The 26,584-nt window shown below is 44.5% G+C and overlaps 1 protein-coding gene and 1 long non-coding RNA gene across 2 annotated transcripts in view; one reads left to right on the top strand and one right to left on the bottom strand.

The window, feature by feature from the left end:
- The window catches only part of LOC139059268 (uncharacterized), a 380,230-nt gene that overhangs the window by 342,726 nt on the left and 10,920 nt on the right, over window positions 1-26,584 (top strand). The window lies entirely within an intron of this gene.
- Window positions 824-24,740, bottom strand: LOC139059267 (uncharacterized). The gene is made up of 5 exons (XM_070537459.1): window positions 24,587-24,740; window positions 13,763-13,944; window positions 5,668-5,902; window positions 5,283-5,493; window positions 824-1,083 (listed from the first exon to the last, which is right to left on the bottom strand). Exons 1-5 carry the CDS (start codon window positions 24,667-24,669, stop codon window positions 961-963), a joined length of 834 nt encoding a protein of 277 aa, XP_070393560.1. The 5' UTR covers window positions 24,670-24,740; the 3' UTR covers window positions 824-960.

The raw sequence follows: 26,584 nt of genomic DNA, 5'->3' as shown, positions 1-26,584 counted from the left end.
GCGCTAGTTGGAATCGGTTGGCACAGGACAGGGGTAAATGGAGATCGCAGGGAGTGGCCTTCGTCCTGCGGTGTACATAAGATAGGCTGCTGCTGTTGCTGATGTTGTTGTTGTTGTTGACAATGATCATGATGATGATGATGAATGTCAGTGAGCTGGGAGCTCGCTTAGTGTTTTCAATGGTGACACACAAACACCCGCACAGTGCGCTCCCACTGGAGACGAAGATCACAGTTATCGATGAATTCGATAACTTCACCTTTACGTGAAGCAATTTTAAAGCAATTTTTTTACTAGGTGACACTTTTTTGAATTGTTTTTTTTACTGCTATCTCAAGTCAGCGGCTGCATGCTAGCAGAAACTTCGTAAGAAGAAGCCTTGTAATCAGATCTGGTGTACTTAATATCAGCTTCTGACAGTAACGTATCTGCCTCTTGGAAAAGTGCATCTTTTGCATCCTTGAGCTATATCATCGCTAAGTGAAACCGGTAATAAAAAACACATATTTCCTTGGTGCCTTCACGTTCCGTTTAACGAGAGTCTACGGTAGTCAAACAGCTAATTACTGAAAGTTTGTTAGTTTGCCAATTATAAGTTGGAATTGCTGGTGTAAGTAACTCCCAACATTGTCGAGTAATACACCTCCATGAGTAGATTCATGCTATACTATGCCACATGCGATAGCTAACGTTTAAACAAAGCGCAGCTTGTGGAAAGCGATCGGTTATATTAGTGCTGTTCAGTGTACGAACCCGTCGGCAAGGACACGGCGGCAGCAGAAACAGCAGCAGCCGCCGTTGCCCACATTCAGTCGCATCCAGGAGCGCTTGCCTAGGAAGCTTTTCTTGAAAAAGGCTGAAGTAAAGGATCGTTGAGGACAAACTATACGGCAGAAACTCTCATGAAGGTCAACATTGTCGGTGAAGGCCATGTAGCTATTTGGCGCACCAATCGGCGTGCTACGGGAGTTTACAGGCCGGCTCCTTCTTCTGGCAGCCGAACGCGTCGGCAAAACTCTGCAGCTTGCGCAGGGCACCCGCATCGCAGTTGGCCGCCACACCGGCCGTCCACTTGTAGCAGGTCTGCGCAAGTGCAGAAAGTTGGGCTAATTTTTTACAGCGAAGCTATAAGTACAAATATAAACACTTGGAAACCTCATATTCAAGTTTTCTTGGCGTTACTCAAAGGGGAAAAATCACCTACGAAGTTTATATTCAGGGGTAACAAATGGATATTAGGGGTGACGTGCAGGCAAATATTGGAGCGTATGGATCAGTTATGCCTGAAGGAAAATTGCTAAACCACCATTCTTTTTGCCTTTTCAGAGGCGTTATGAAAAACGCGTACAAAGCTTCCCTGCAGCCCTAAACGAACCAAAGGCGGCAGCAGTTCTACATTGCAGTCATGTGCACCATGCTATGTTTTCCATGTTAGGGGGATGTCACTGATGTGTCTCGAAACTTTTCAGTTTGTAGATTTGTCACACGCTTTGGCAGAAACATTTCTTATAAATTTGTTCCAGTTGGTTCAATGTCCCGAAAAAGCTCAACGTGGGACAATGTTGAAATTTTTTTGGAACGAGCAGTATCTTATGCGTCATGGTTTCCCAAAGTATGAATAGTGCCTTGTTTATTAAAGCTTTTGCTGAAAAATTATGAGGAATTGTTTAAAAGCGTCTACGACCGTTATCACCATGTTTCCCATGTTGTGGTATAACTTGTCTCGCACCGAGTTTGCACATGGTCAAAATGGGGCGCATGTTATCTGCATCTCGCACACGCACAGAACATGTACGCAACGTGCACACAGCTTAAGCATTTCTAGCCTAATTAGAAGTTAAAGGCGCTGGAAATAATTACTTAACTCTCGTTTCTTTGCCGGTGTTCGTTCTTTATACAACATTCGTATAGTTGGTTTTCCCGCTGTGCTCGGTGAACTGAACAATATAACTTGTTTCTACTTAGTGAAAATAAGGGGCACGTCACGGGCAACGTGTGGGCAAAGTTCAAAGTTTGTGGGTTCGTTAATTGTCACCATTGCAAAGGTAAGTATTGAAGCGTGTGCAGGCGCTCCGAAGCGTTATGTGCGTTCTGTACGACCTGCGCCAAATTCGGCCCGCTGCCCCCCAGAAAGCTACACATACTAGCGAAATGAAACGTAGCAGAATTAAGGGGACCACTATAGGAACTCGGTATGGGAAATAAATTTGTATGTATAAAATACAGCTATTGCAAAAATTTTTTGAGCAGATGTTCGAAAGTGCGATATTGCCGTTATCAACCATGCTTTCCAGTTAGTCCCGAAATATTTCTAAGCCAGGGTGAGCTTAAAGTTGGTGGAAAGGAGGGAGGGGGAATCGGTGTTTTGAATTATAGAGACAAAAGCCGACAGACACTTACTGGATTTTAAAAAATCAGAAAGAAAAACATTCCAATTCCGATATATCTACAAAAAACTTCGATTTTCGGGGCCTTCAGTCATGATTGTGTGATCGCGTGCGGTGAATGCATTCGGGGGGAGCAAGTGAAAGAAACTAAGCCCATTTCTTTGTGACAACAAACTCCTCGTGCAATCTGACCATTAATGCCCTGCTCCTCAAGAGAAATGAAAATGATTCCCTATCAATAATTAGGCAAGTAGATTCGTAATTGATCCATTTGCATGACGAGTATACTGTCCCCTGGGCGCCCACCTGTGCAAGCTCTGCTATGTCAGTAAAATAACACATCTTTTCTTTCTTTTTTCGCACATACCGCCTTTGTTTTGCAATCAAAGCTGTTTTGGGGGCATGGAAACAAATTAAAAGATAAATAACGCTCAAAAGGGCCGGAAAACTCGGAATTTTATTGCGCTGCATGAAAAAGCTCGCATAAACTCCAATTCTGTGGAAAAACAAAAACACTGGAAAAACACTCACATATTTGTCTGTAAATAAACTCCAACAACGCAGAAGCCTATATTTATGGGTTATGTGCAGGCAAGGTTCGAAGTGTGTAGCTTGATGGCGGCTTTGCAATAGGTTACAGAGGCAAGCGCCCCGGAAAGTTATGTTTTACAAAAGGCGCAAAATTCGGTCCCCTACCTTCTGGCATAACTATAAGTGCCACCGAAACCAAACTTATTAAGAACGGGGATTTACACAATGCAAATTAGTTAAATTGGTGTGCTTCAGATACAGCCGTTCTAAGAAACATTTTTACAAAGCGCTCGGAAGCGTTATTTAGATATATATACAGTGTGTGCAAGTGTACCGAGCGAATCTATGTTGCGCCAGGTTTACACTTGGCGAATGATGCGGTCCTAATTTGGAACACAGTGTGCAGCAGCTCACACGGTGGACGTCAATTCATGGCTTTTTGTTCGTGTAGCAGTTATTTCATAGAGCGTAGGTTTCAGTTGATCCAGGAAATTGTGGCCGTGGTTTGGGTTCTTGGTAATTACCTTGTAAGTGACCGAAGCCCATAAAAGCAGTCTCAATGATTAAAAACTTTTCGAGACTGGGCGTTGTTCTTTAATGGACTATTTGAATTTGAATATCAACTTTAGTGTACATAAAGTTGAAACATCATGGCAAAGATTGTGCGATATTGTTGTACATTACGTAAATCAATTTATATACGGTGCAATCTCGCGCGCCGTAATGGAGGAAAGCCGAGAGGCAGTAGTGGGGGCGGCTTCGACTTCGTCAACAAGTGCGTACTTTGCAAGGCCGCGCGCGCCGCATCTCGAAAGGGATTTCCCGACGGTCCGTACCTTTGTGTGCGCTGTGTGCGCTTTATGTGTGCTGCTTTTGCGTTGAAGCGACAGAGACTGCACGAAGGTTACTTCGCTTGCTGCTGCTGGCGCGCTTGCCCACAGCAGCGTTCAGCGTTTTGCAGCGAGCGTCCGCGCTCATCGAGTGTGATGTGTTCACCATCGTTTGTCCGCGCTGACCCCATGCTTGTTAATTCAGTTAGTAAGAGAATGTGTCCGAGTTAATACGGCCGATAAGATCGCTATTCTTGCTTCGTATAGCTGTGCACTAATTTGCTATCGCAATCGATACTGGGCCTTTCGGGCGAAACTGCGACTTTTTTTTTTCGAACACAACTATTTTTTTATCACGTTTGACAGATAGCGCTTTTCGCTCTTTTTGAGGTGTATTTCTGAAAGCGGTGGACGTTACTTGCTTCACGCCGTGCAGCGTACCGGCAGCTAACAGAAAATATTCACTAATTCACTGTTTTAATTTGTCGCATTCATCCACATGGTACCTCTGTAAAATTGCAGCCACTTAGTAGCGAGGCCCTGTTTGCTAAGTAGGCGTGAGTATAGCACCGCTTTCTAGATATCCATCCTTAACGTCTGCTATAAATACGTAGGCCTTCCAGCTTACATTTTTCGCAAACCTTGTATCAATTAGTTTAGCAAGATCCTAACTGTAACGTCAACTATTTTTTTACCTGATTTTGGAGGCAAATATTCCGGAAATTTTTACCTCCGTAGTCGCGCTGTGGCTTTGCCGTTGCGCCGCTAAGCCCGAGGGCGAGGGATAAAATCCCGGCCGTGGTTACCGCATTTCGATGGAGGCGAAATTCAAGAATGTCCATGTACAAGTGCATTAGGTGCACGTTAAAGAACCGCAAGCGGTTCTCCTCGTCATTCGGCTAAGATCATTCGGCTAAGATGATTCGACTCCTCGTCATTCGGCTAAGATCAAGGTAAACACGTTATGGCGGCCGCAAAGACGGGTTCATTTCTCGCTCTTTCCCCGGAACATCCCGCGCCACCTAGCGCCGCCGCCGCGAAGTCCGCGAGTGCTGCATGTGTGAATATATGTATATTCGGAAGAGATTGTCTTAATGCATATGAAGTGGGCTCGGCTCCAACCTGCATGGGATTTTTTTTTAAACGGTTATTCCGTCATTCCGGGGAGTCGCACATTACCTGTGGCACATACTTATTGACTAAAGTTCGCATCAAATAGATTTGTTGAAGAGTGGCACAAACCCAGTGACAGACGTTTGCTTGAAAGAGGTTAATTAAAGAGTAGCACATGCCCCGTGTCACAACCCCAGTGCCCCAAGTTCTTTCGAGGGTTGGTTTCGAACCGAGTTCCTTCAGTACATTAGTCCACCCCGCTAGGACATGCACTACCACTGACCCAAGTTGGCGGGAAAATGCATGGTTAGGTACATTGACAATGTAAAGTGCGCAAGGTATCCTCAGAATGCTAATCGCAACGGAAGAGGTGGTACAGCACTGTTCTTCCAACGTCTACGTAAGCGCAATCGAACTTCACCTCGAAACAGGCAGCAACGAACAGCTGTCTTGCCGGAGTCATGTTCTGATGCATGGGTAACAGCAACGCGGCGCTCGTGCTCGGATCCGCGCTGCCGCTGAGCACTGTTTGGGTGCAGTGGTGCGCGAGTAGCGCCTCGAACGCGTCCCCCGCTTTTGAATCGGCTGGCGCCAGGCACTCGGGCTTGGGCGGCTCACTGGGCAGCCGGAACCTGCGGAACACACGCGCGACGAGTCTTCAGCTGCGTTGCATTCAACATGACACTACTCGTTATCGATTTTCCTCGCTCTTCGCTCTCTGTAGTATACCTCTGGACACGCAGTTCTCAAGTTGATGGCGGAAAGAACTCCGACCGCCCTGTGAAGTAAGAACAACTGGAAAGTACCTCTGAACGAAACGTGTGCCGATCATCTGGCCAAGCCGGCCCAGGTTGATCGCGGGAAGGTCGCCATCTCGGTACGAGTAGAAGACAGCCCCGGCCGGCACGACCACTAGCCCGTCTCCGGATATCACTACGTCGACATCAGACGGGTCGAAATGCACGTCAGAGATGTTGAGTCGCTGTTTCCTTGTCTTCACCACTTCCAGCCAGTCTGCTAGGAATTGATGGTGGATAACACCTGCAGATGCAACGTAACGGAAGTCATTCGCATAAATAGCGCGCGTTGAGGACAGGTGTAAAAGGTACGCTTATGGATGTGGTGATCTGGTCTTGAGTGCGATAATAATTTTTAATGTAGTTGTCTTTTCGCTAAATAGAACTTCTTGTAGGGCATGATTTTGGGTTTGCTAAACATTGTTTTCGGGCGCAAGGGGGTACATACGAAAGGAAGGACACACACAGGGTAGTTCGTGGATGGCGCTGGGTACATGCCTCCTTCCTTTCACTTTCCCACCAGAACACGTACCCAGACTTGTCTGTAACGAATTATATGTAATTAATTACGCGCAATATATTGCATTCCTTGACAAGCTTGTAATTTAATGATTGCTTTGTTTATTCGGTAACGCTCACTGTAGTTCAATTGCTTTTTTCAGTAAACGATTGCATGTAATCAGTTACATTTCCGACGAAGCAAGATATAACAGGCTACACAGCCACTAGCACTTAAATGTGGCGGAAACTACTTCCTAAATGAATTAAAACACGCACATGGAGCTTCCCTTCTTCCCATAATCAGCTTCCTGCAGCTATGTGTTGATCACTTGAAAAAGGCCGGCTTGCAGATTTGCAGACCTCCGTGTTGAGAGGTCTTCATCGTAAGATAAACGATCACACGATCACAAGATGGAATTGCTTCGAATGTAGGAATACATGTCGCTCATGAGGTTCGCGAAGTGTTAGCGTACTTACTGAATTTAACATTATCTACTGGAATTTTCCTAGAAGAACTGAAAATAGCCCGAGTTACACCGATGCGCAAAGGTGGGGATCAAGGACAATTTAATAATTATAGCACAGTATCATTTTTAACCGTGTTTTCAAAAATTTTCGAACACATAGTTTATGACAGATTCGTAATATTTTTTTAACGCTCACAAGGTAATTTCAAAGAACAAATACGGTTTCCAGTGGTATAAGTTCAGCGAACAAGCTCTTCTATATATTAAAGATAAAATAATATCGAATATTGAAGGCAAAACTATACGCTTGGTTTATATTTAGACCTGAAGAAGGCTTTTGATTCCATGCACCATGAAATTATCTAAAGGGAATTATGTAAGTGCAGAATACACTCTTAGACAAAAGTACACCCTTTGGGGTGTATATCTGCCACATAACAATAATCGTTATCTGCCTTGTTTGCGTTTCCTTTCTTGAAAACGCCGCGCTCGCTAATTTCCGGTCGGGAATGCTACGTCATGCTGATAACGTGCATGCCGTTCGTTACGGGGAAGTACCGGGCTCGCAGCGTTAAAAAAAAAAAGGAAATGCGGACAAGACAGATGACGTTTACTGTTGTGTGGCAAGAAATGACCCAAAGGGTGTGATATACTGTTTTAAATTGTACGAGGTGTTGCAGCTCACTCGCTTGAAAGCTATTTAAATCATCGGCAACAGCTCGGGCGTATGCAGGATGCTTCGTCTAGCTTTTTGACGCTTCAACAAGGCGACCCTGAGGGCACAAAATTAGGTCCGCTGTTATTTATAATCTTCGTAAACGATATAGTTAACATATCTGATTTACAATAATTGATAATGTACGCCAACGAAATGAATTTATTTTTCAAATCACGTAACCTGAACGAATTAGAACACAGTGTGAATCGCTACCTTGTGTCACTAGCACCATGGCTGAAACAAAATAAATTACTGCTAAAGATGGCAAAAGCAACATATATTCAAGTCACGGAATGCATACATAGATAGGCATCTAACCATTAATTAAAAGGAAATAAAATGGCAGCAAGTACAAAACCAGAAGTTTCTTGGAGTGGAGTTTAATGAGGAATTAAGGTGCAATGCACATATTAGTACACTGTGCATTATGTAAAAGTGTTGGCATTATGTATAGGATTTCTAGAATGATTCCGCTATGGCTGAAACAGCAAATATATAATTACGTTTTTCATTCTAAGCTCTGTTAAGGAGCTTTGGTGTGGGGAACAACTTCCAAAACTAACTACAAGAAGCTAGTGCTTCTTCTACCAACGAAATTATGCTAATTTGAGGACAGCACCTTTGTTTGAAAAATACCATAAGCTTCGTGCTGGTCAAATTTATTACATGAAAGTACTACGACTCATCTATAGCGAAAAACTGCCTGAGCGAAGTGAAGGTGCTAGGCAACACTCTTATCCTATACGCCAGAACCTGCGCCGCACGCAAAGAACACGAACAAAATATGAGAAACATATTCTAATTTATCAAACAACTTACATATAAACAAATTGGAACAAAAGCTCAATTTCAATTGTCCTGAAAAAGCCTTCAAGCTACAAGTTTAAAAAAATAGTTGCGCAGGAAAATATACGTTTTGACGGTTAGCACACTAAAGAACATTATAACGGTACACCTGCACACAGTGACAGTTGTAGCAGAAGTGCGTCCTCTCTTTAGCTTTTATCCAAACTGCTTTCATTTTTTTTCCTTTTATTATGAATGTTATGGATCTTATGTTATCGTAGCTGGGTAATACGAATTGTAGTGCATTAACCATGGCAATTCTTAATTATATTCACTTGATTCATATTGTTCTACTCCACTTGTTGCTTTGTCCTGAGTAAAGGTACTTACGTATCTAAGATACATGTTTTTGCATAGTTGCAGCCTGTTTTGAAGTAATATCACAGCTGTACTTTCTTTTTGTGCAATGGACTGCTTTGCCGCTGAAAGCTGTTTGCTTTTGGGTGTGTACGGATTTTTAGTTATATATATATATATATATATATATATATATATATATATATATATATATATATATATATATATATATATATAATATGAGTGCTATACGAACGGGGAACAAGAGTGTTGGGTCCTTTGCCAGGCATTCTACATTTAGTCCCAAGATCCTCTTGTTTATTCTACAAGCGAACAATAAAACTCATACTGATACCGGCACTCGTCGAAGTCTTACCTGTCAGTTTCTGTCTCATAATAAATATCTCTCTTTCTCTCCTCGATGTGCTTTTGAGCGGCCTTCAAAGGCGTTAAGAGCTGATGCTGAATTATTATCCGCTTAGGGTAAGCTATGCATTCTCTGGCATAGACCTAATTTTCTTCCGTACTCTACTGCGCTTCCCTTAACTTGTCGCCCATTCTCTAACTCTCATGGTCCACCGGTTATCTCCGCTACTGATTGCATGACCTGCACCACTTCATTTGTTTTTTCTTTAATGTCAACTAGAGCATCAGCTATACACGTTTGCTCTGTGATCCACATCTTTCTTCCTGACTCTTTGCATTAGCCTAACGTTTCTCGTTACATCGCTCTTTGCGTGGTCCGTAACTTATTCTGGAGCTTCGTTGTTAACGTCCAAGTTCCTGCCCCATATGTTAGCACCGGTAGAATGCATTGATTGTGTGCTTTTCTTTCCAACGACAGTGGTAAGGTCCTAGTCAGGATGTGGTAATGCCTATACCGTGTGCACTCCTACAAGTGTGATGTATACTTGACTCGTACAACGTCTAATTTTGTGATTGTGACTCAGAAAGAATATTTTAGGGCTGAACAATATACAACGTTATCTTAAATTACATCACGGATTTCACCACATTTTAAAGGATTTTAGCTTTTCTTGGCGCTCCCTAATAGTAGTCGTTTAAAACTTAATGACCAACGAGGGAAGGGCGTCGAGAGGAGGTCTGCCATATGATGGCCGACGAATAATTTAAACAGCTCTTTTACACTAGATGTGTTACAGCGAAGCTACCAGCTTCGCTCTAACGAGATTTCGACTCTAGTTGGTCAGGATTTCTCTTTGTCGGTGCGTCCTCACGAAAAAAAAAAGACTGCACCGATTGAAGGGAAAAGCACGAACATTTTTTAATATAACTCATGCAACATACAGCACATCATTCGTATCAATATAAAACAAGTACAAAGCAAGCATCCAAACCACATCATTGATGATAAGGCGCTCCTGACAACAATGCGAAGCACGTAGCGTTCCCCGCATACGTTTCAGGTAAAGTCTACTGTAGCGCAAGCTACTGCGGCGACGGCAGCATGTGACGTGGGGAGTGATGTCACTAGCCTTTCATATATAAAGGAATCAGCCTCGTTACTCATTCAGTTGCTTTTCCTGCACCGCTGTGGGTAGGTAACGCATAGTTAAGATTCCCGAGGAGCAGCATCAATACGAGGAACGGCAAAGGGAAAAGAAATGGCAATACGAGCAGCGGCGGCGTGCTGCCAAATGTATTATTACTGCCAGTACTACAATTACTCTAAATTACCATTGCTCTAAAGCAATAAAGGAGTGCATACCCCCCTCAGCAGTTGTAGCAGTGGTCTTCAACCGCTTCTCCGCAGATCCATTTTCTCAGGGCCGTGATGGGGAGTCAATATTTTTAGAACATACAGATTTCTATAACAAAGTAATGAGCACAGCTAACGTGCGTTCGTGTCCCTAGCTAACGTGCGTAAAGTGTCCCTAGCCGAGACACATATACTTTACTGCTAATAACGTGAGCTTCAGAAGAGTAATTAACACAATTTTAATAATTAACTTCTTATGATGTTTTGGGGAAGTTGTGTAAATGGCACAATGAGAGGCACTGACATTTTCACGCATACCCATATTTTAAATATCTTGAAAATCGCACCTAATTCGAGATATTACAGCGAAGCTGTTAGCCTCTCGGTGGTCTGTCTTTTGTTTTTTTTGAGTCCGCGTTTGTTAGTAAAAAATTGTGGGCCAATTCCGGCGACAGGAGCAGTGGCTCGTACCCCTGTAAGACAGATGCTTCAAGCACTCTGCAAAATGCAGTCAAACGTGCACACATTCTTTAGAAACACGCATGTGATGTGCAAGACATGCAGCATTCCTTCCAATAAAGAACAAGAACAAAAGAAGCATCCGAACCACATAATTGATGATGAGGCGCTCCTGATAACGATTCGAAGGACGTATAGCGCTCCCCGCATACGTTTCACGGTTAAGATTACTGTTGCGAAAGTTGCCGTGGTGACGGCAGCTGGCGAGGTGAGGACCGACGTCACTGGCCTTTCACATATCAAAGAACTGGCCTAGCAACTGATTTCATTGCTGTTGTATAACCGCTATAGGTACGCAACCCATAATTAGGACTCCCGAGGAGAAGCGTGAATATGAGGAGCGGTAAAGGGAAAAAAGCCGCTGTTTCACCCGAAAGGCAAGCATCGATGGCGACTTGCAGATTAGTGGACAGCTGTACGAAGTAAGGATAACAGTTTTATCGGCCTATACACCTGTAAACATAGGCATATACTAACTAAATTAACAAACATGGTGTCACGCGCGTACAAGCAAACACGCATGCATCTCACTCGACGACCGCGGAAATTCGCTTTCAAAACGCTGCAGTGAGGAAACGCGGCAGCAGCAGTGTGCGAATTGACCTTCGTGCTGCCGATCGCATCAACGCGAACTAAGCCAGGAAAACCGAGCGCAGTGCGGATTCTGTACCCGTCGCAGATGACTCAAGGTACAGCCGACCGGCGGGGCGCGCGCGGCTGCCCGGGCCGGCCAGAATAGCACGCACCGCCCGAGCTCTCCCTACCCTCCTGCCTAAGCCTCGCGCGAGACGGAAGACGGCGCGTTTCCTCCCCGCTTCCCTCACTTGCATGCGCGAGATTGAGTCGCGGTCGCCGGCTCACCCTCGCACGCTTTCACTCGCACATAGAGCATACGGCCAGCGGATTTTATACGGATTCTCACGGCGATGCCGACGCCGACGGCAGAAATGAGCCTGGAGGGCCCATATAGTTATAACAATAAACGGCAATATTACCAGCAGCGTGGTGCTACCAACATTGCGATTATTACCATTATTAATATTACTCTAAATTACCATTCATATATCATTACTTTACAGCAATAAAGCATTGCTTATCCCCCTCAGCAGTTGTATTTTTCAAGAACTTCGCTACACACCCACTTTCGCAGGGCCGCGATGCCGAATCAACTTTTCATTATCAAGTTTAAAAAATTAAATTATGGGGTTTTACGTGCCAAAACCACTCTCTGATTATGAGGCATGCCATTGTGGAGGACTCCGGAAATTTTGACCACCTGGGGTTCTTTAACGTGCACCTAAATCTAAGTACACGGGTGTTTTCGCATTTCGCCCCCATCGAAATGCGGCCGCCGTGGCCGGGATTCGATCCTGCGACCTCGTGCTCAGCAGCCTAACACCATAGCCACTGAGCAACCATGGCGGGTCATTATCAAGTTTCGAAGTTCAGTTGAGGCAATATCGAGACTGAGCGCGTCTCGCTGTTCGTCAGACGGCAACGCCCAGTAAAGAAATGTGGGCGAAGTTTAAATGATAGCTTGTAGCAGAAAATTCTGACTCGACACACAGCCGCTCTTGCTTGCCAGCCAAAGCGTGGCGTATTAGTAGCTGCCGCGATTGGCCGAAATGTTTGGTTTCAAACTTCCTCGCGCTTATCGCCACTGGGCCGTTTCGGTCTGATATGTTTTCTTCGCTCCCGCGGTGCTTGGTTTCGATATTGTCTGGATTTATCATCGAAATTCAATTATAAATATCTGGAATTAGGTGTGGCTTTCAAGATTTTTAAAAAGTGAGGCTGCATTAAAATGTGACTGCATTTTGATAACTAATAAATAGTTAAGAATCGAATTGTTTTAGTTAGACTTCTGAAGCTCCCGTTATTAGCGCAATGTCCGTCTCGCCTAGGAACTCGCCTGCGCTGCGCCTATAGCAATCTTACAGAAAATCTGTAGTCTAAAAAAAAATAAAGAAAGCTTTGTATATCGATGGTCAACTTGAACGTTTATGCCCTGGAATCGCCTATGAGCATTTTATTCAGTTTTTCTCTGGTTCTATCACAAATAGCTTCGCCGAGCTCAAGCAGCAATAAAGCTCTGTGCCTCATACAGGACCCATACCTGAACATCGCGGCATTGAGTAGCCACAGTCTTGTGTGCAAGGTGTTCGTACGTTACATACAACCATTCTCTCCAGCGGATTGTCGAAACGAAATGTTCTTGTTCTGCTTTTAGTCTAGTTCCGCAGAAAAAAGTTCCGTTCCGGTTGGGAACTAAAAAGGAAATGGTGCGTAACGGTTCATAACGGTTCTGGTTCACATGCAAAAGATTTCGAAGGAAAGCAACGATAAAAACATAGTATATATTTTTCTGAAAAAAGTGAATGATCAATTCTGAGAACGTGCTCAGTGGATTGAAGTCAAGGCACTGAGCATGATCTCAGAAGCAGCACGTCATCGAGTGCACTCGCGCCGAAATGTGAGGCCACTGCTCCGATAAAACGAACTTAAACGAACGTAAAGGAAGGCTAAAACTTCGGTAACAAAGCACCCGGAGAAAACGAAACGATAAGCACTTCAGCGCGCAAGCCCTGAGTTTTGCTACGATGCTGATCTGCTAGTCTCCCGAGAGACAGGATTTGATTAATGGAGCCCTCGACCGGGCTATCGCTCGCACTATCCCTGTCTGAGATATACGCGCTAATTCTGGCGTTGGGCGAAGTCGGTTGTTTCGCATTACCGACTTTCTCCTTGTACCGAAAACCGATCAAAAATATTTCGGATTCATTCCGCAACAAAATATTAAATAACGTTTTGGTTACGTTTTATTTCTGGGCAAAAATACCGCAAAAAGTATTGTGTGTGGGAAGTGTATGTACTTGTATGGAAGCATCTATACTTGTATAATAATACATGTGCTAAAATGCTTAGTGGTTTCCGGAGCGTGGTTATAATCAAGCGATCATGAGCTCCCAAATGACCGTATGGCGACGATGGTTCCCACCACGGTGAGACACAATTCGCCGAGTTCTCTTTCCTTACCTAGATAATATGCGTAGCGGGCGTTCCGCTTCTCGAAGGTGTCCTCTTCCGGTGGAAAACCCACGATCACTTGGACTCCCTTCCTTGAGGCGACGGATGGATGAAGCCAGCGGATTGCATTTTGCGTCAAGCACTCAACGATAGCGCGAACTTTTGCGCTCACCTCGTTCTGTAGCGCCTGGCTGGAGAGGCCGACATGCGCAGGGCAGAAAACAAGTAAAATGCGTGCTGATCAGCACCGTCTATTAAAAACGACGCCAGCGATGATGACAATAATGGGGATGATGATAATTATGATGATGATCAGCATTTCATTTAAAATGGTGCTGTGACACATGCCGCCAAGCTTGCGCTTTAAAACATTATGGTGCGTTTAAACCTGGCTAAAAAAATCCGGTAGAATACACCTGACGATGACTGTCGACAGTAATGCGTTAGCATTGAATCAGCCTAACGACGCAACGTATTGCCACCGTCGAAATGAGGTATTTATGAGGCGTGCATGTACTGCAGCGGGACTCCTCTTTCGCGCTTCCCTTGTAACACTCGGCGCCATCTAGCGCCACCGCCGCGAACTCTGCGCGAAGCCTGCGCGTGGCTTCCGAAATGCATGACGAGCCAGTGCGTGCGAAGGCTGAGAAGCGCTCCATGCGACAGCCGGGCTCCTCTCTCGCGCTTCCTTCTTAAGGTGCATCGATGTCCTCCTCCTCCGAAGACCTCGAGGCACCCTATCCATTCTGGAAACGCTGGGCCATCTACTGGCGCTGCCGCCAACTCCACACATGGCCTCCGGGACGAGAAGCGCGGCACGCTGGTACCTGCGAATGATGAGGGTTGTTCCCTCGCTTGCCGCACACTCAGTGGCACATACTCAGTAACCCAAGTATGCGAGAGGTTGATTCAATAGCGCACTTACCAAGTTCCTTCATAGCGCATATTTCTAAAGCTTTGGAGGCGTTCATTGAAAAGCGGCAAATACCCAGTGCAAATGTGGCGCAGCCTGCTCATGCGTCGGGTTGCTGTTCTTGAGGAACCCTTACTGGGTGAGCTCGACACCGCTCAGCATGGAGAAAACTTAAGGAACCTTTTTCATCATTGTAGAGCCGCACATTACCAGTGGCACATACATATAGTTATTCAATTTGGCGTCAATGAAGTTCATAGAAGAGCGGCACACACCTACTCGCACGTTCCCACTGACCGAAGCTGACATCAAAGAGGTTCATTGGAGACTAGTGCCGACCGCGTGGCACATTCCCAGCACTCCAAAACAAGTCGGTGTCAAAGAGCTTCTTCGGACAGCGGCACCGACCAATCCCGTGCCTACAGTGACCCACGTCGGCGTGAAAGAGTTTCGTTAAAAAGCGGCACGTTTCTACAAATCGCACCGATCACAGCGATCGGTGCGATTTTTGGAAGCCAAGATAAAATTAATAAAGTAACAAGGTCAGAATATCCATCGAAATTGCGGCGAGAGCTATTTCGCAGTTTGTTTTGGTATAGAGCTTCTTGTGAAATATCTCTCGTTCAACAAATCCAGTAAAATACAACTGAGTTTTGAGCCATGGATTGCACAAGCGGTACATACCATGGGCATAGCCCCATCCTGTCATCACTGCATTTACAATTAGGGCATAATGTAACTTGCAAGATATACGAAGAGAAGTTGATATCTGTGCATTTGAATGTTGCTTTTGTTAGACTGTGATATGCAGCTGCTTACTGATTTATTCCAAGATTAGATTAATCGGCAATGTCTGTGCATACTACCCAAAAATTCCGCTCAGCTGAGCTAATGTTGACTAAGATTCATCACATTCTACCCAGCCAAGCTCACTCAGACTCAAATGAAATTCTACTGAGCCAGGCCGACACATGAACTCGCCCTCACGGGTCGGTCATAGTGTGAGTGAGCTGACTCTTGAGTGAGTTCACCGACCTATGTATACATTACATGACATTAAAGTTGTGAGCTGTGTAGTGCATAAGGAAACATTGCAAATTTATCCGTGTTGCATCGGATGAAAGCAAGAACTATTGTGCACGTTCAAGTTAGTTTTATAAAATTGAATTGGTTGTTTCGTGGACGCTGCCCATCATGTCGATTCCAACAAGAGCATTAGATCTGCATAATACTTTCTGGCGATACTGCTGGTTATCTTGGCCATTGCTGGATGGCCATATTTTCTACAGTTAAACACAGATGAATAAATGACTGTGGTGCAACTTATTAAAAAAAACGCTTACATCGCTGCAAGCACAGCAACCAAACATGATACAAACACGTGCATGCATTACAAAATACACACCGTTACGTTTCAGTACGGCGATGAGGACTCCTTAGACGTTTTCCACGAGGCAATCCTTTCATTAGCGTGCGCCCAGATGAAGCCATTGCCCGAAATAGACTGTGATGCGCAAACAAAGGAGCTCACTTCGAGGTGACCACTACCGCGAAGATAACTCTATATGAACCTGACCCTGACAAGCTGAGCTAATTGATGAAAGTGGCCAACGTCGAAGGCTATCGCGGCAACAGCGCCGACCTCGGATTCTCAGATTGCTACGCGCTTGCGCCATGTGCGGGGGTGAAGGTGTATAATACAGGATGTAGAGACCATCAGAACGACGCGACAACATTGGAGGGATATTGCAACCGATTCGACGATTCTGATTGGCTGAGATACAGTCATCAGATTCCCTAAACGACTCTCCTAGGGAAGACGACTGTCTTAAAAGCGGAGACCTTCGGTGCAGTGGAGTGTGCGGACGTATCGTGATGTGAACTCGTACCTTTAATATTATGCTCCTACATGGAGTGGGAATCCGTATCTGGAGCCAGTGTAAATAATGTAAAATAACCCATCTTTCATCATTTCCACTCCCGGGCGTTCTCATCAAAGTGACGGGAGGATCCCTGGCCTAAACGCTACCCCGAGCTGCAACAACACGAATGCTAAATAGTTGTACAGACACAATCCCACTTCAGCCGAGTTGGCCTGCATTTTCGCAAAAGTAAGCAAAGGACGACAGCGCTATCAAACCACGCATGGGCATGCCGCTTACCGTGTCCATGCGCTGTAGGAGGAACCGCGTTGCAGAAACATAAATGGAGCTTATATAGCCGATACCACGAGGCAACAGCTATGGACGCTGGCGCAGTCTACAGCAGGCCACTTCAGACACACTTTTATTGTGTATACCTGAAAGAGTTAATGTGGTCTCCTAAAAAAAAATCAGTGTTTTCATAGTGAAGCTTGCCAAAGAAAGAGTTTTATTCTATTGTTGTTCATGAAGAAAGCCTATATAAAAGCTTAGAGATACTGCCAATGCTTAACGCTTTCTCTCACAACAATGTGTAGGATCCTGTTGACATTCAAGCAGCTTTTCAGCAGAAAGAAAAGACATCACTCTCCCTTGTTTTGAGCATTTAGCTAATAGAGGCAATTCAAGCAGGGATACACTACTTATAATTTCAACCGTTCGGGAATACCAGATTATAATTTACCTTGAGGCTTTCTTTGCACTTTCTTACTATAGTCGATTAATCTAGTTTGAAATAGCTCCTATTATCATGCTCTAATACTGATCTAATACAGCTTAAGTACATGACTACCTTAACAGATCGGAACGCTTGATTGAAGTGGTGCTTAAATACAGGGTTTTTAGCACCATTTTCACATTATGTGCTTGAGCAGGTTCTTGCATGTCCTCGAGATTGGCCAATAGTTCCTATAACTTCCTACTTCACCTTTGCCACTACGAATACAAAATTCCCGTTCTCTATTTTCTCATTAAACAAAAAAAAACGTACTTTTAACAAGGTATTTCATGTTTGCCTTGGGGCTACGCCACCGTGCTGCTTGGTGTAGCATATTGATTTAAGCTTCTGCTGCGTACAAATAGACACTGTCACTCCACACACACACACACACACACACACACACACACACACACACACACACACACACACACACACACACACACACACACACACACACACACACACACACACACACACACACACACACACACACACACACACACACACACACACACACACACACACACACACACACACACACACACACACACACACACACACACACACACACACACACACACACACACACACACACACACACACACACACACACACACACACACACACACACACACACACACACACACACACACACACACACACACACACACACACACACACACACACACACACACACACACACACACACACACACACACACACACACACACACACACACACACACACACACACACACACACACACACACACACACACACACACACACACACACACACACACACACACACACACACACACACACACACACACACACACACACACACACACACACACACACACACACACACACACACACACACACACACACACACACACACACACACACACACACACACACACACACACACACACACACACACACACACACACACACACACACACACACACACACACACACACACACACACACACACACACACACACACACACACACACACACACACACACACACACACACACACACACACACACACACACACACACACACACACACACACACACACACACACACACACACACACACACACACACACACACACACACACACACACACACACACACACACACACACACACACACACACACACACACACACACACACACACACACACACACACACACACACACACACACACACACACACACACACACACACACACACACACACACACACACACACACACACACACACACACACACACACACACACACACACACACACACACACACACACACACACACACACACACACACACACACACACACACACACACACACACACACACACACACACACACACACACACACACACACACACACACACACACACACACACACACACACACACACACACACACACACACACACACACACACACACACACACACACACACACACACACACACACACACACACACACACACACCCGCACGCACCCGCACGCGCGCGCGCGCGCGCGCGAACTGTGGTGTTGGCTTTTCCCACTTTCGAAATATTCAGAGAGGAGTACTACACATAGTTAGAGCAGATGGCCACGATTATGCTATCACGCGATGGACAACCAGGCTAGCGCTAACGGTTGAAGTTCTCCGAGCAAATTTCATACCACGTGAGCTTTCGGGTTGGTGCTTGGTGCTGCGTTTCATGCAAGAATATGGCTTGGAGCAGGCACCGCTTACGGGCCGTTACGAGCAATATACGCGCATCATTTCTTCAGAAGCTGACGCTAAGCACCACCAGCGCGAGAGTTTTGCAACGCCGGCTTCGCTGTAGCCGAATTCCAAATGTGCCACTGTGATGAGGATAGCGATGTAGGCTTGTTGGTATATCATACTGAAATTCTTTGTAGCGAAGGCAGAACGACACGGAGATAGAAGACACATGAGACAACACACAGCGCCGAATGACCAGCTGCTAACAGCTGTGAACTTTCGCTGTCTTGTCGCACTGAACTTCAGGAGCCGCTGTATCGCCGTCCAAACCAAATTTAAACTCCAAAGCATTCATAAATTACAATACACGCGTAATAATTTCTGTTAATAAAGGCAGGCCAAAACTATCTTAAGGCACCTTCTCTTTCTTTTCCTTACGTTTGAAAAGTTATGCGGCGTGTGGTACTAAACTTGGCAGTGAGCAAGCCTAGGTATCGTACCAGCTACACTGCATCGTTTCAATCACAATCGTGTGAAATGAGCCGCCTGAAAATCCCGTTGCGACGCGTGTGACTGCACCCTTTCTCGTCCCAGTCGCAGCATCGATCTGCACTACAATACAGTACAAATGGGCACTACAATACTGACACATCGCAAATAATTAGTTTGCGCTATTCGCATGGGACATTCTCACTGAGTAAAATTATTGTTAATGTGAACTGTTACAAACATACCTATATTCTTAGCAAAATAACCGGCTGGACCAACTTTGCTGACAATAAAGCAACGCAGAATCCCTTGCCATTGCCTAAGGCACATATTAATAATTTGTGATACTCTTTTGTGTTGGAATCTACTGGGTGCTTTGTATTCAGGTGCAGAAGTTATTAATGTGGTATGGTTTTGTGCGCGATGGCATTGATGAGGTATATTTTCATATCAATATTTGTTGCTGAAACCATTGAAAGACGCATTTCTGCTTTCTTAAAAGAATTTTGTCTCAATATGTTAATGGCTCATTTCGTGATCACGAGATCCTCTGAGTAATATATAACAGGTAATATTGAGTTAAATAAATGATTAAATGTATCTGTGCGTGCGTGCGTGCGTGTGTACGAGAACAAAGGAAGTTAAACGAGGTGCCCGATATTTATGAATCATTATAAAAAGCCAACAAACAAAGACAGCAAGGACAACACAGGGGAAATTACTTGTACTTAATAATTGAACTAAAGTAATGATAAATAATGTAAATAAAAGTGGATGAAAAAAACATGTATGATTAATAATTATTGGCCCCTTGGTTAACCCCTTGTCTTCTCGTTCTAATAAATATCGGGCCCGTCGGTTCACCCCTTTTCTTCTCGTTCATTACATAACGAAGATCTTGAATCCGGCGACATTGATGCCTTCAAGTAGCACGTGTTGGTTTATTGACCCCTTGCCTTCACTTAAAAAGATCACGTACTCATGCCGCCTTTGACAGAAAGGATATTCCACATCCACCGCCAAGGTTTGCGAGTGGTGGCGCTGGCTAACACTCTCAGACTTAGTTCTAGTAGTAACACAAATACCACAGAAAGTAGACGGGAGAACGGCGCCGCGGTAGCTCAACTGGTAGAGCATCGCACGCGTAATGCGATGGCGTGTGATCGTTCTCCACCTGTGGCAAGTTGTTTTTTCATCCACTTTCATTTACATTAATTATCATTTCTTTAATTCAGTTAGTAATTAAGTACAAGTAATTTCCCCTGTGTTGTACTAGGTACCTTTGTTTGTCGGCTTCTTAAGCTATCACACAAACACACACACATATATATTTATATATATATATATATATATATATATATATATATATATATATATATATATATATATATATATATATATATATATATATATATATGTGTGTGTGAGATGCAAGGCGAATAATTAACAAGAATTCACAAATTAACATTTTAGTCAATTATCTTATGATCCATATCGCAATTTACAAATTCTAGCAGTGGACTTCGCATGGCGGATCCACTTAGAGCGCATTCTCAGGACGACCACCAGTTTCCGTGTATAAATTCCCGAGCTTTGCGGAGAAATGCATTGGCGTTCCAGTTACTTGTGTGCTTCAGTGGATGAAACTACGTTTTGTTAACAAATTAACTGGAACGCCAATGCATTTCTCCGCAGAGTTCGGGAATTTATATCCGGAAACTGGTGTCATAGCGAAAATTTGTTCCAAGTGGAACCGCCTTGCGAACTCCACGGCTATAATTGGTAAATTGCAATATGGGCCGTAATTTAATTAGTTAGGAACTTCAATAGTAGTGTTTAATTAATTAGTCGATTTTGCATCTAAATTTCTTGTGCAAGTTTTGTCCGCTGCTTCGAGTAGACCAACCCGTGAACAAAAATTGTGATATGTACCACAGGCAACGTTGAAAGATTTTTGAAAGTATCCACTGAAACACCCTATATATATATATATATATATATATATATATATATATATATATATATATATATATATATATATATATATATATATATATATATATATATATATATATATGATGCGATCCCAGAAAGACGACACGAAATTCATTTCATCCTTGCACTGCGCGTAGCTGCGTCTGCTGCTCGTGGCGTCCGAGATGGCCGTGGCGTGCGGCGTCGCGTAGTCTACCGTGGCCGCCACGGGGTGCCGTGACGAGCCCTTCCGCTGTCGCCACACTCAGCGGGGTGGAGGCCTTGGAGCGCGTGCTCCAAACTTCCAGCCATCTACTCCTGGCCAGGCTGGCAGAGTGGGGCATTGGCGTCCCCTTTCTTATGGATTAGAATTATGTTAGCGACCTTCCAAGATTCCGGTACGCTAGAGGTCATGAGGCATTGCGTATACAGGGTGGCCAGTTTTTCTAGAACAATCTGCCCACCTTCCTTCAACAAATCTGCTGTTACCTGATCCTCCCCAGCTGCCTTCCCCCTTTGCATAACCCCCAAAGCTTTCTTTACTTCTTCCGGCGTTACCTGTCGGATTTCAGATTCCTCTAAACTATTCCCTCTTCCATTATCGTCGTGGGTGCCACTGGTGCTGTACAAATCTCTATAGAACTCCTCAGCCACTTGAACTATCTCATCCATATTAGCTATGATATTGCCGGCTTTGTCTCTTAACGCGTACATCTGATTCTTGCCTATACCTAGTTTCCCTGCTTTTAGGCTTCCTCCGTTACTGAGAGCATGTTCAATTCTATCCATATTATACTTGCTTATGTCAGCTGTCTTACGCTTGTTGATTAACTTGGAAAGCTCTGCCAGTTCTATTCTAGCTGTAGGGTTAGATGCTTTCATAGATTGGCGTTTTTTAATCACATCTTTGGTCTCCTGAGATAGCTTACTGGTATCCTGCCTAACGGAGTTACCACCGACTTCTATTGCACACTCCTTAATAATGCCTATAAGATTGTCGTTCATATCTTCAAAACTAAGGTCATATTCCTGAGTTAAAGCCGAATACCTGTTCTGTAGCTTGATCCGGAATTCCTCTAGTTTCTCTCTTACCGCTAACTCATTGATCGGCTTCTAATGTATCTGTTTCTTCCGTTCCCTCCTCAAGTCTAGGCTAATTCGAGTTCCAATAATAATATTTATCATAATCTAAGCGCGAAAGAGAAGTCCCACTCTAGTACATGTGTAGTGAACACCGAAATACCGCGGATAAGCCGCGGTGCTGCCAGCGCGGAACAGAGCCGACCGCAGTCGACCGTAGCCAGCCGGCCGCCGAGAGAGGGCCGGCGCACAAAGAATAAAGATCAGTTGGCACCGAGACTCCAAGCCCCACGCCTCGTCTCTGCTTTCCTCGCGCGTGCCAATACATGCTTCATACGAAACTCGTTTTGGTGGTTGTCAACACGTTGTGTCGCTACATTGACTCAATGCTAAATGCATTACCATCGACAGTAATTGTGAGATGGCTGGTGCCCTAATTTTTTTATATGCTGTATTGCTGCCGTATAAATTGTAAGGACAGGCCAGAGACATCCTGTCAGACTATGAAGGGAAAAAATCAGTTCTACAACGCTAGTTCCCGTACCATTGTCACTTTCTTTTGGCTGTAGGCAGCGTTTGTATGCGATACCAACTACACAGTTCTCAAACGTACGCCGTTCAGTTTATAGGAGCCAGGATGGCCAGGATGGCTTAAAGGAGCCAGGATGGTTCAGATTGAACCCCACTCGCCACCAGGGCGTCCATGACAGCCAAACAATGGCGTGCGAACGTAAAACACAAATGATTGTCTAATTATACGTAAGTATAGTTGTGATAGAAAAAAACGTTTTCTTTCTCCTCCTGCTCCTCGAAAAGGCTTCTAAGCTAATCGTTAAACACGACGCGATAAGTCGACATACTCATTTCCTTGCATTTAAGGGCTCATTTGGTATGTTAAAAATTCCACAGAACATACACTTCGACTGGTGCCTCCTCTATTTCACACAACATGCGTGAACGTTACTAGGTGTTATGTTTTTCTTTTTTTGCACTTTGCACCACGGCATCTCCTTTGTTTCCTACTATTTACTTAGTGTATATGACCCGGAGGTTGCAGTAGAGAAGCAGACGAACACGAAAAAAATGTATAATAAACCTAAGTGCTAACTTCCAACGGCCTTTAAGTAGAAGCTTTCCTTGTCAGTAACACAATATCGTTTAGTAGAAGTTAATGAAACTACACAAAAAGAGAGACAAAAAAACAGAATTAAGCAGAAAAGGTGTGTTAATAAAGTTGCCACACTTTTCTGCTTTTTCTCATAGCAAATATTTTGAAGTATAAATAAGCGACTCACTGAAGTATTTCCCGCTTCATTTTAGTTACCCTGCTGCATTCCCCCATCTATTAAGTTATATTTTTTTAAGGTATCGAATAATACATTTCTTCGTATTAGAATAATTTACATTAATTTCTCTGTCCGACTTTTTTGTAGATATTTCATTCCCCATTATGGCGTTTTGTGCCCTTGATGATGCCTGCCCAGGCGGCTTTGTGCCTATAGCGTTTGGCTGCTATAGATGATCGCGATGTCGCAGGATCAAATAGTGGCCGTAGCGGCCGCATTTTCGACGGAGGTGAAACACAAGAACGACCGTGTAGCGCGCATCGGGCGCACGTTAAAAACTGTCCAGGGAACCAATCAGGTAGTCCTGAATAATCAGATCGCGGCTCTGGCACGTGAAGTCCCAGAATGTAATCGTAGTACTTTGTCCTTCCTGCTTGAAGTTTATTTCGTTATTGCATGCTGGCAATAAATGGTGACTGATTGCCGCCGCTCTTAGACTATACTTGTACCTGCGCCTGTACCTGTGCGGTAGCTTGCACTTGTTTTCCTGGCCCAAGATGTCTTCTGGCTAATATTGGCTATAGCTTTTATGACCGAAGTCCATTCCCTGACTGACCTGAACGAATAAAAGCGCTCACACGTTCAGGTTACTTCGTATGCAGGTTCGAACGCCAAACGTTCTGCAAATTATTTGTATTTGATAGAAACAGGCTCTTACCTGAGATGTAGGGCATTGGCAGCAGAGGGCACTGCGAAGGCGTGCCTGATCCTGTCTACGCATGCCCTCCAAAACTTCTCCATTGCTACTGTTTCGGCGATAGGAAAGTCTACATAGCGTGCCAGTTGGTCCAGCACACTCCATCCGGTCCACAGGTACAGCTTCTGGTACAGCTTCTCCGAGCTGACCCCACGCCATACAGCCGGCAGCGCGGTCGGCAACAGCGGGTCCATGTCTACGGCGGCGTCTCGTGGGTAGGGGGTCTTGGTCGCCACTGATTCGGCGAACGCCTGGCCCTGTATGCCGTCGATGACCACGAGGTCTGCCTTCGTGTGTACCCAGTCGCCCTGGAAATACAAGTGAGGGAGAAATTAGATATCATCTCGTCATCAGAGATATAATCTCATCTTGTGAAAAACTTAGACGACTTGCGTTTTATATGCGCCATAAAGGGCTGGCGAAGTGAACGGCAAGGCGAATGGCGGACCTGTAATACAGGTGAATTATCTGCGCCCCGGCGAAGGTCGTTTGCGAAAAACAACAAAGGTAATCAATTTAATAATTTAATTGCAATAATTGCCTTCCTAGTGACCAACCTTACGGCAGATGTTTATAATGTAAACTTGAAGCCGATAATAATAGAGGTGTAGTCCCATGCATGTATACATTTAAAGCTAGCCATGCAGACTGATATACGTGGCAGCGAATTATTCGTTCAATTTACCTGATACCGCTAGATCCGTCTCTGTGTACAACTAATGTGTCAAAATTATTATGTCGTAACTTATGGCGTCACGGCGGCACCCATCTTTCGTTTTCACAACTTTTCTATCTTACCAGGCCTCTTCCCACGCTAGGAGTGTTTTGTTTTTTCGTATTATACAAAAACAATTTACTAGAACTCATCGGAACGTTTTACACTTTAGTTTCTCCTTAATCTATACTTGTAGACGATGCTATAGCGCATTTGCTAATTGGCCAGCATCACCGTAAAAAATGATTTGTCTGGTTCTCCAGAAATGTCGTAAGAGCAAAACACTGTTGGCTAAGTATTTTCAATTTTTTTATTCCCCCTTCTTCAGGACGGCCCGGACTTTGGCATCGTTAGTTCGTTAGAACAAGAGATTACAATATACTGGAAAAAGCAAAACATAAAGTACTGAACCAGGAAACAATCGTTGGCTTTTCCTGTTCAGACATCACATCACATCACTTTATTACCTTAAAGACCCCGGTTAGGGGGTTTTACATAAGGGGTGGGTTTACAAATCAAGGTTACAGAGAGTGATCTTCATGAGAAACAAATGTAGTTAAGTTGTCCGCAAAAGTTGATGAACACTACCCAACAGTGCTCTTAGCAATACCACGAAGTTAGTGACGTCTAGGTGACGCCAATGGTGCTTCAATTATGACAGGAAATATAAATACCGAGTCCTTCGTTCTTCTGCCGATAAGCAATGGCTTCGCGAAGGCGAATGCCAGATAAATTTGAATTTTGAGTAGCTCAGCCTGAGCTGCTTTAGCCTCCTCATCAGTGTCCTTTTAAAACAAATTATGCACTGTGCACAGAGAGTTAAGGAAATTTTCATTTCTGCGTTTTATAAACAGCGCTCAATCATTTCTATACTGTACCTTCGGGATGGTGCCAGAAGCTACTGCAGTCCCTGTGCCAGTCATCAGGGCTGTTACGACGCTGTTGTGAAGATCTAGACAGTCCTTGATGAGGTACCGTGTGACCTTAGCGTTGCCGAGTGCAGCCAACGTCCTGAAGTAGGCGTTTGAGCCCGTAGACTTCAGCTCTTTGTAGATGACATCCCGCTCGGCCAATGAGTCATCCAGTCCAACCGATAGGCAGCCGGGAGTGCCTGCGCCCACGTGCAGGCCGTAACTGCTGCACGTTCGCGACTGCCGCTTTCAAAGACATCTGCGAACTGTGGGATAGCGCTAGATGCTTGCATGTCTTTCTGAATACGCATAGCCTCGAGGTTGGTCCCTCGT

The sequence above is a fragment of the Dermacentor albipictus genome, chromosome 4 (assembly GCF_038994185.2).
Source record: "Dermacentor albipictus isolate Rhodes 1998 colony chromosome 4, USDA_Dalb.pri_finalv2, whole genome shotgun sequence".
Classification (NCBI taxonomy): domain Eukaryota; kingdom Metazoa; phylum Arthropoda; class Arachnida; order Ixodida; family Ixodidae; genus Dermacentor; species Dermacentor albipictus.
The sequence above is the reverse complement of the archived record's forward strand: the minus strand, read 5'-3'. Positions and strand labels throughout refer to the sequence as shown.

Coding starts and splice junctions, on each gene's coding strand:
- LOC139059267 (XM_070537459.1), bottom strand. CDS start 24,669: ATGGAGAAGTTTTGGAGGGCATGCGTAGACAGGATCAGGCACGCCTTC. Junction 13,945..24,586: donor GCCAATGCCCTACATCTCAG/GTAAGAGCCTGT, acceptor CGGCCTCTCCAG/CCAGGCGCTACAGAACGAGG. Junction 5,494..5,667: donor GGCACACGTTTCGTTCAGAG/GTACTTTCCAGT, acceptor TGTGTTCCGCAG/GTTCCGGCTGCCCAGTGAGC.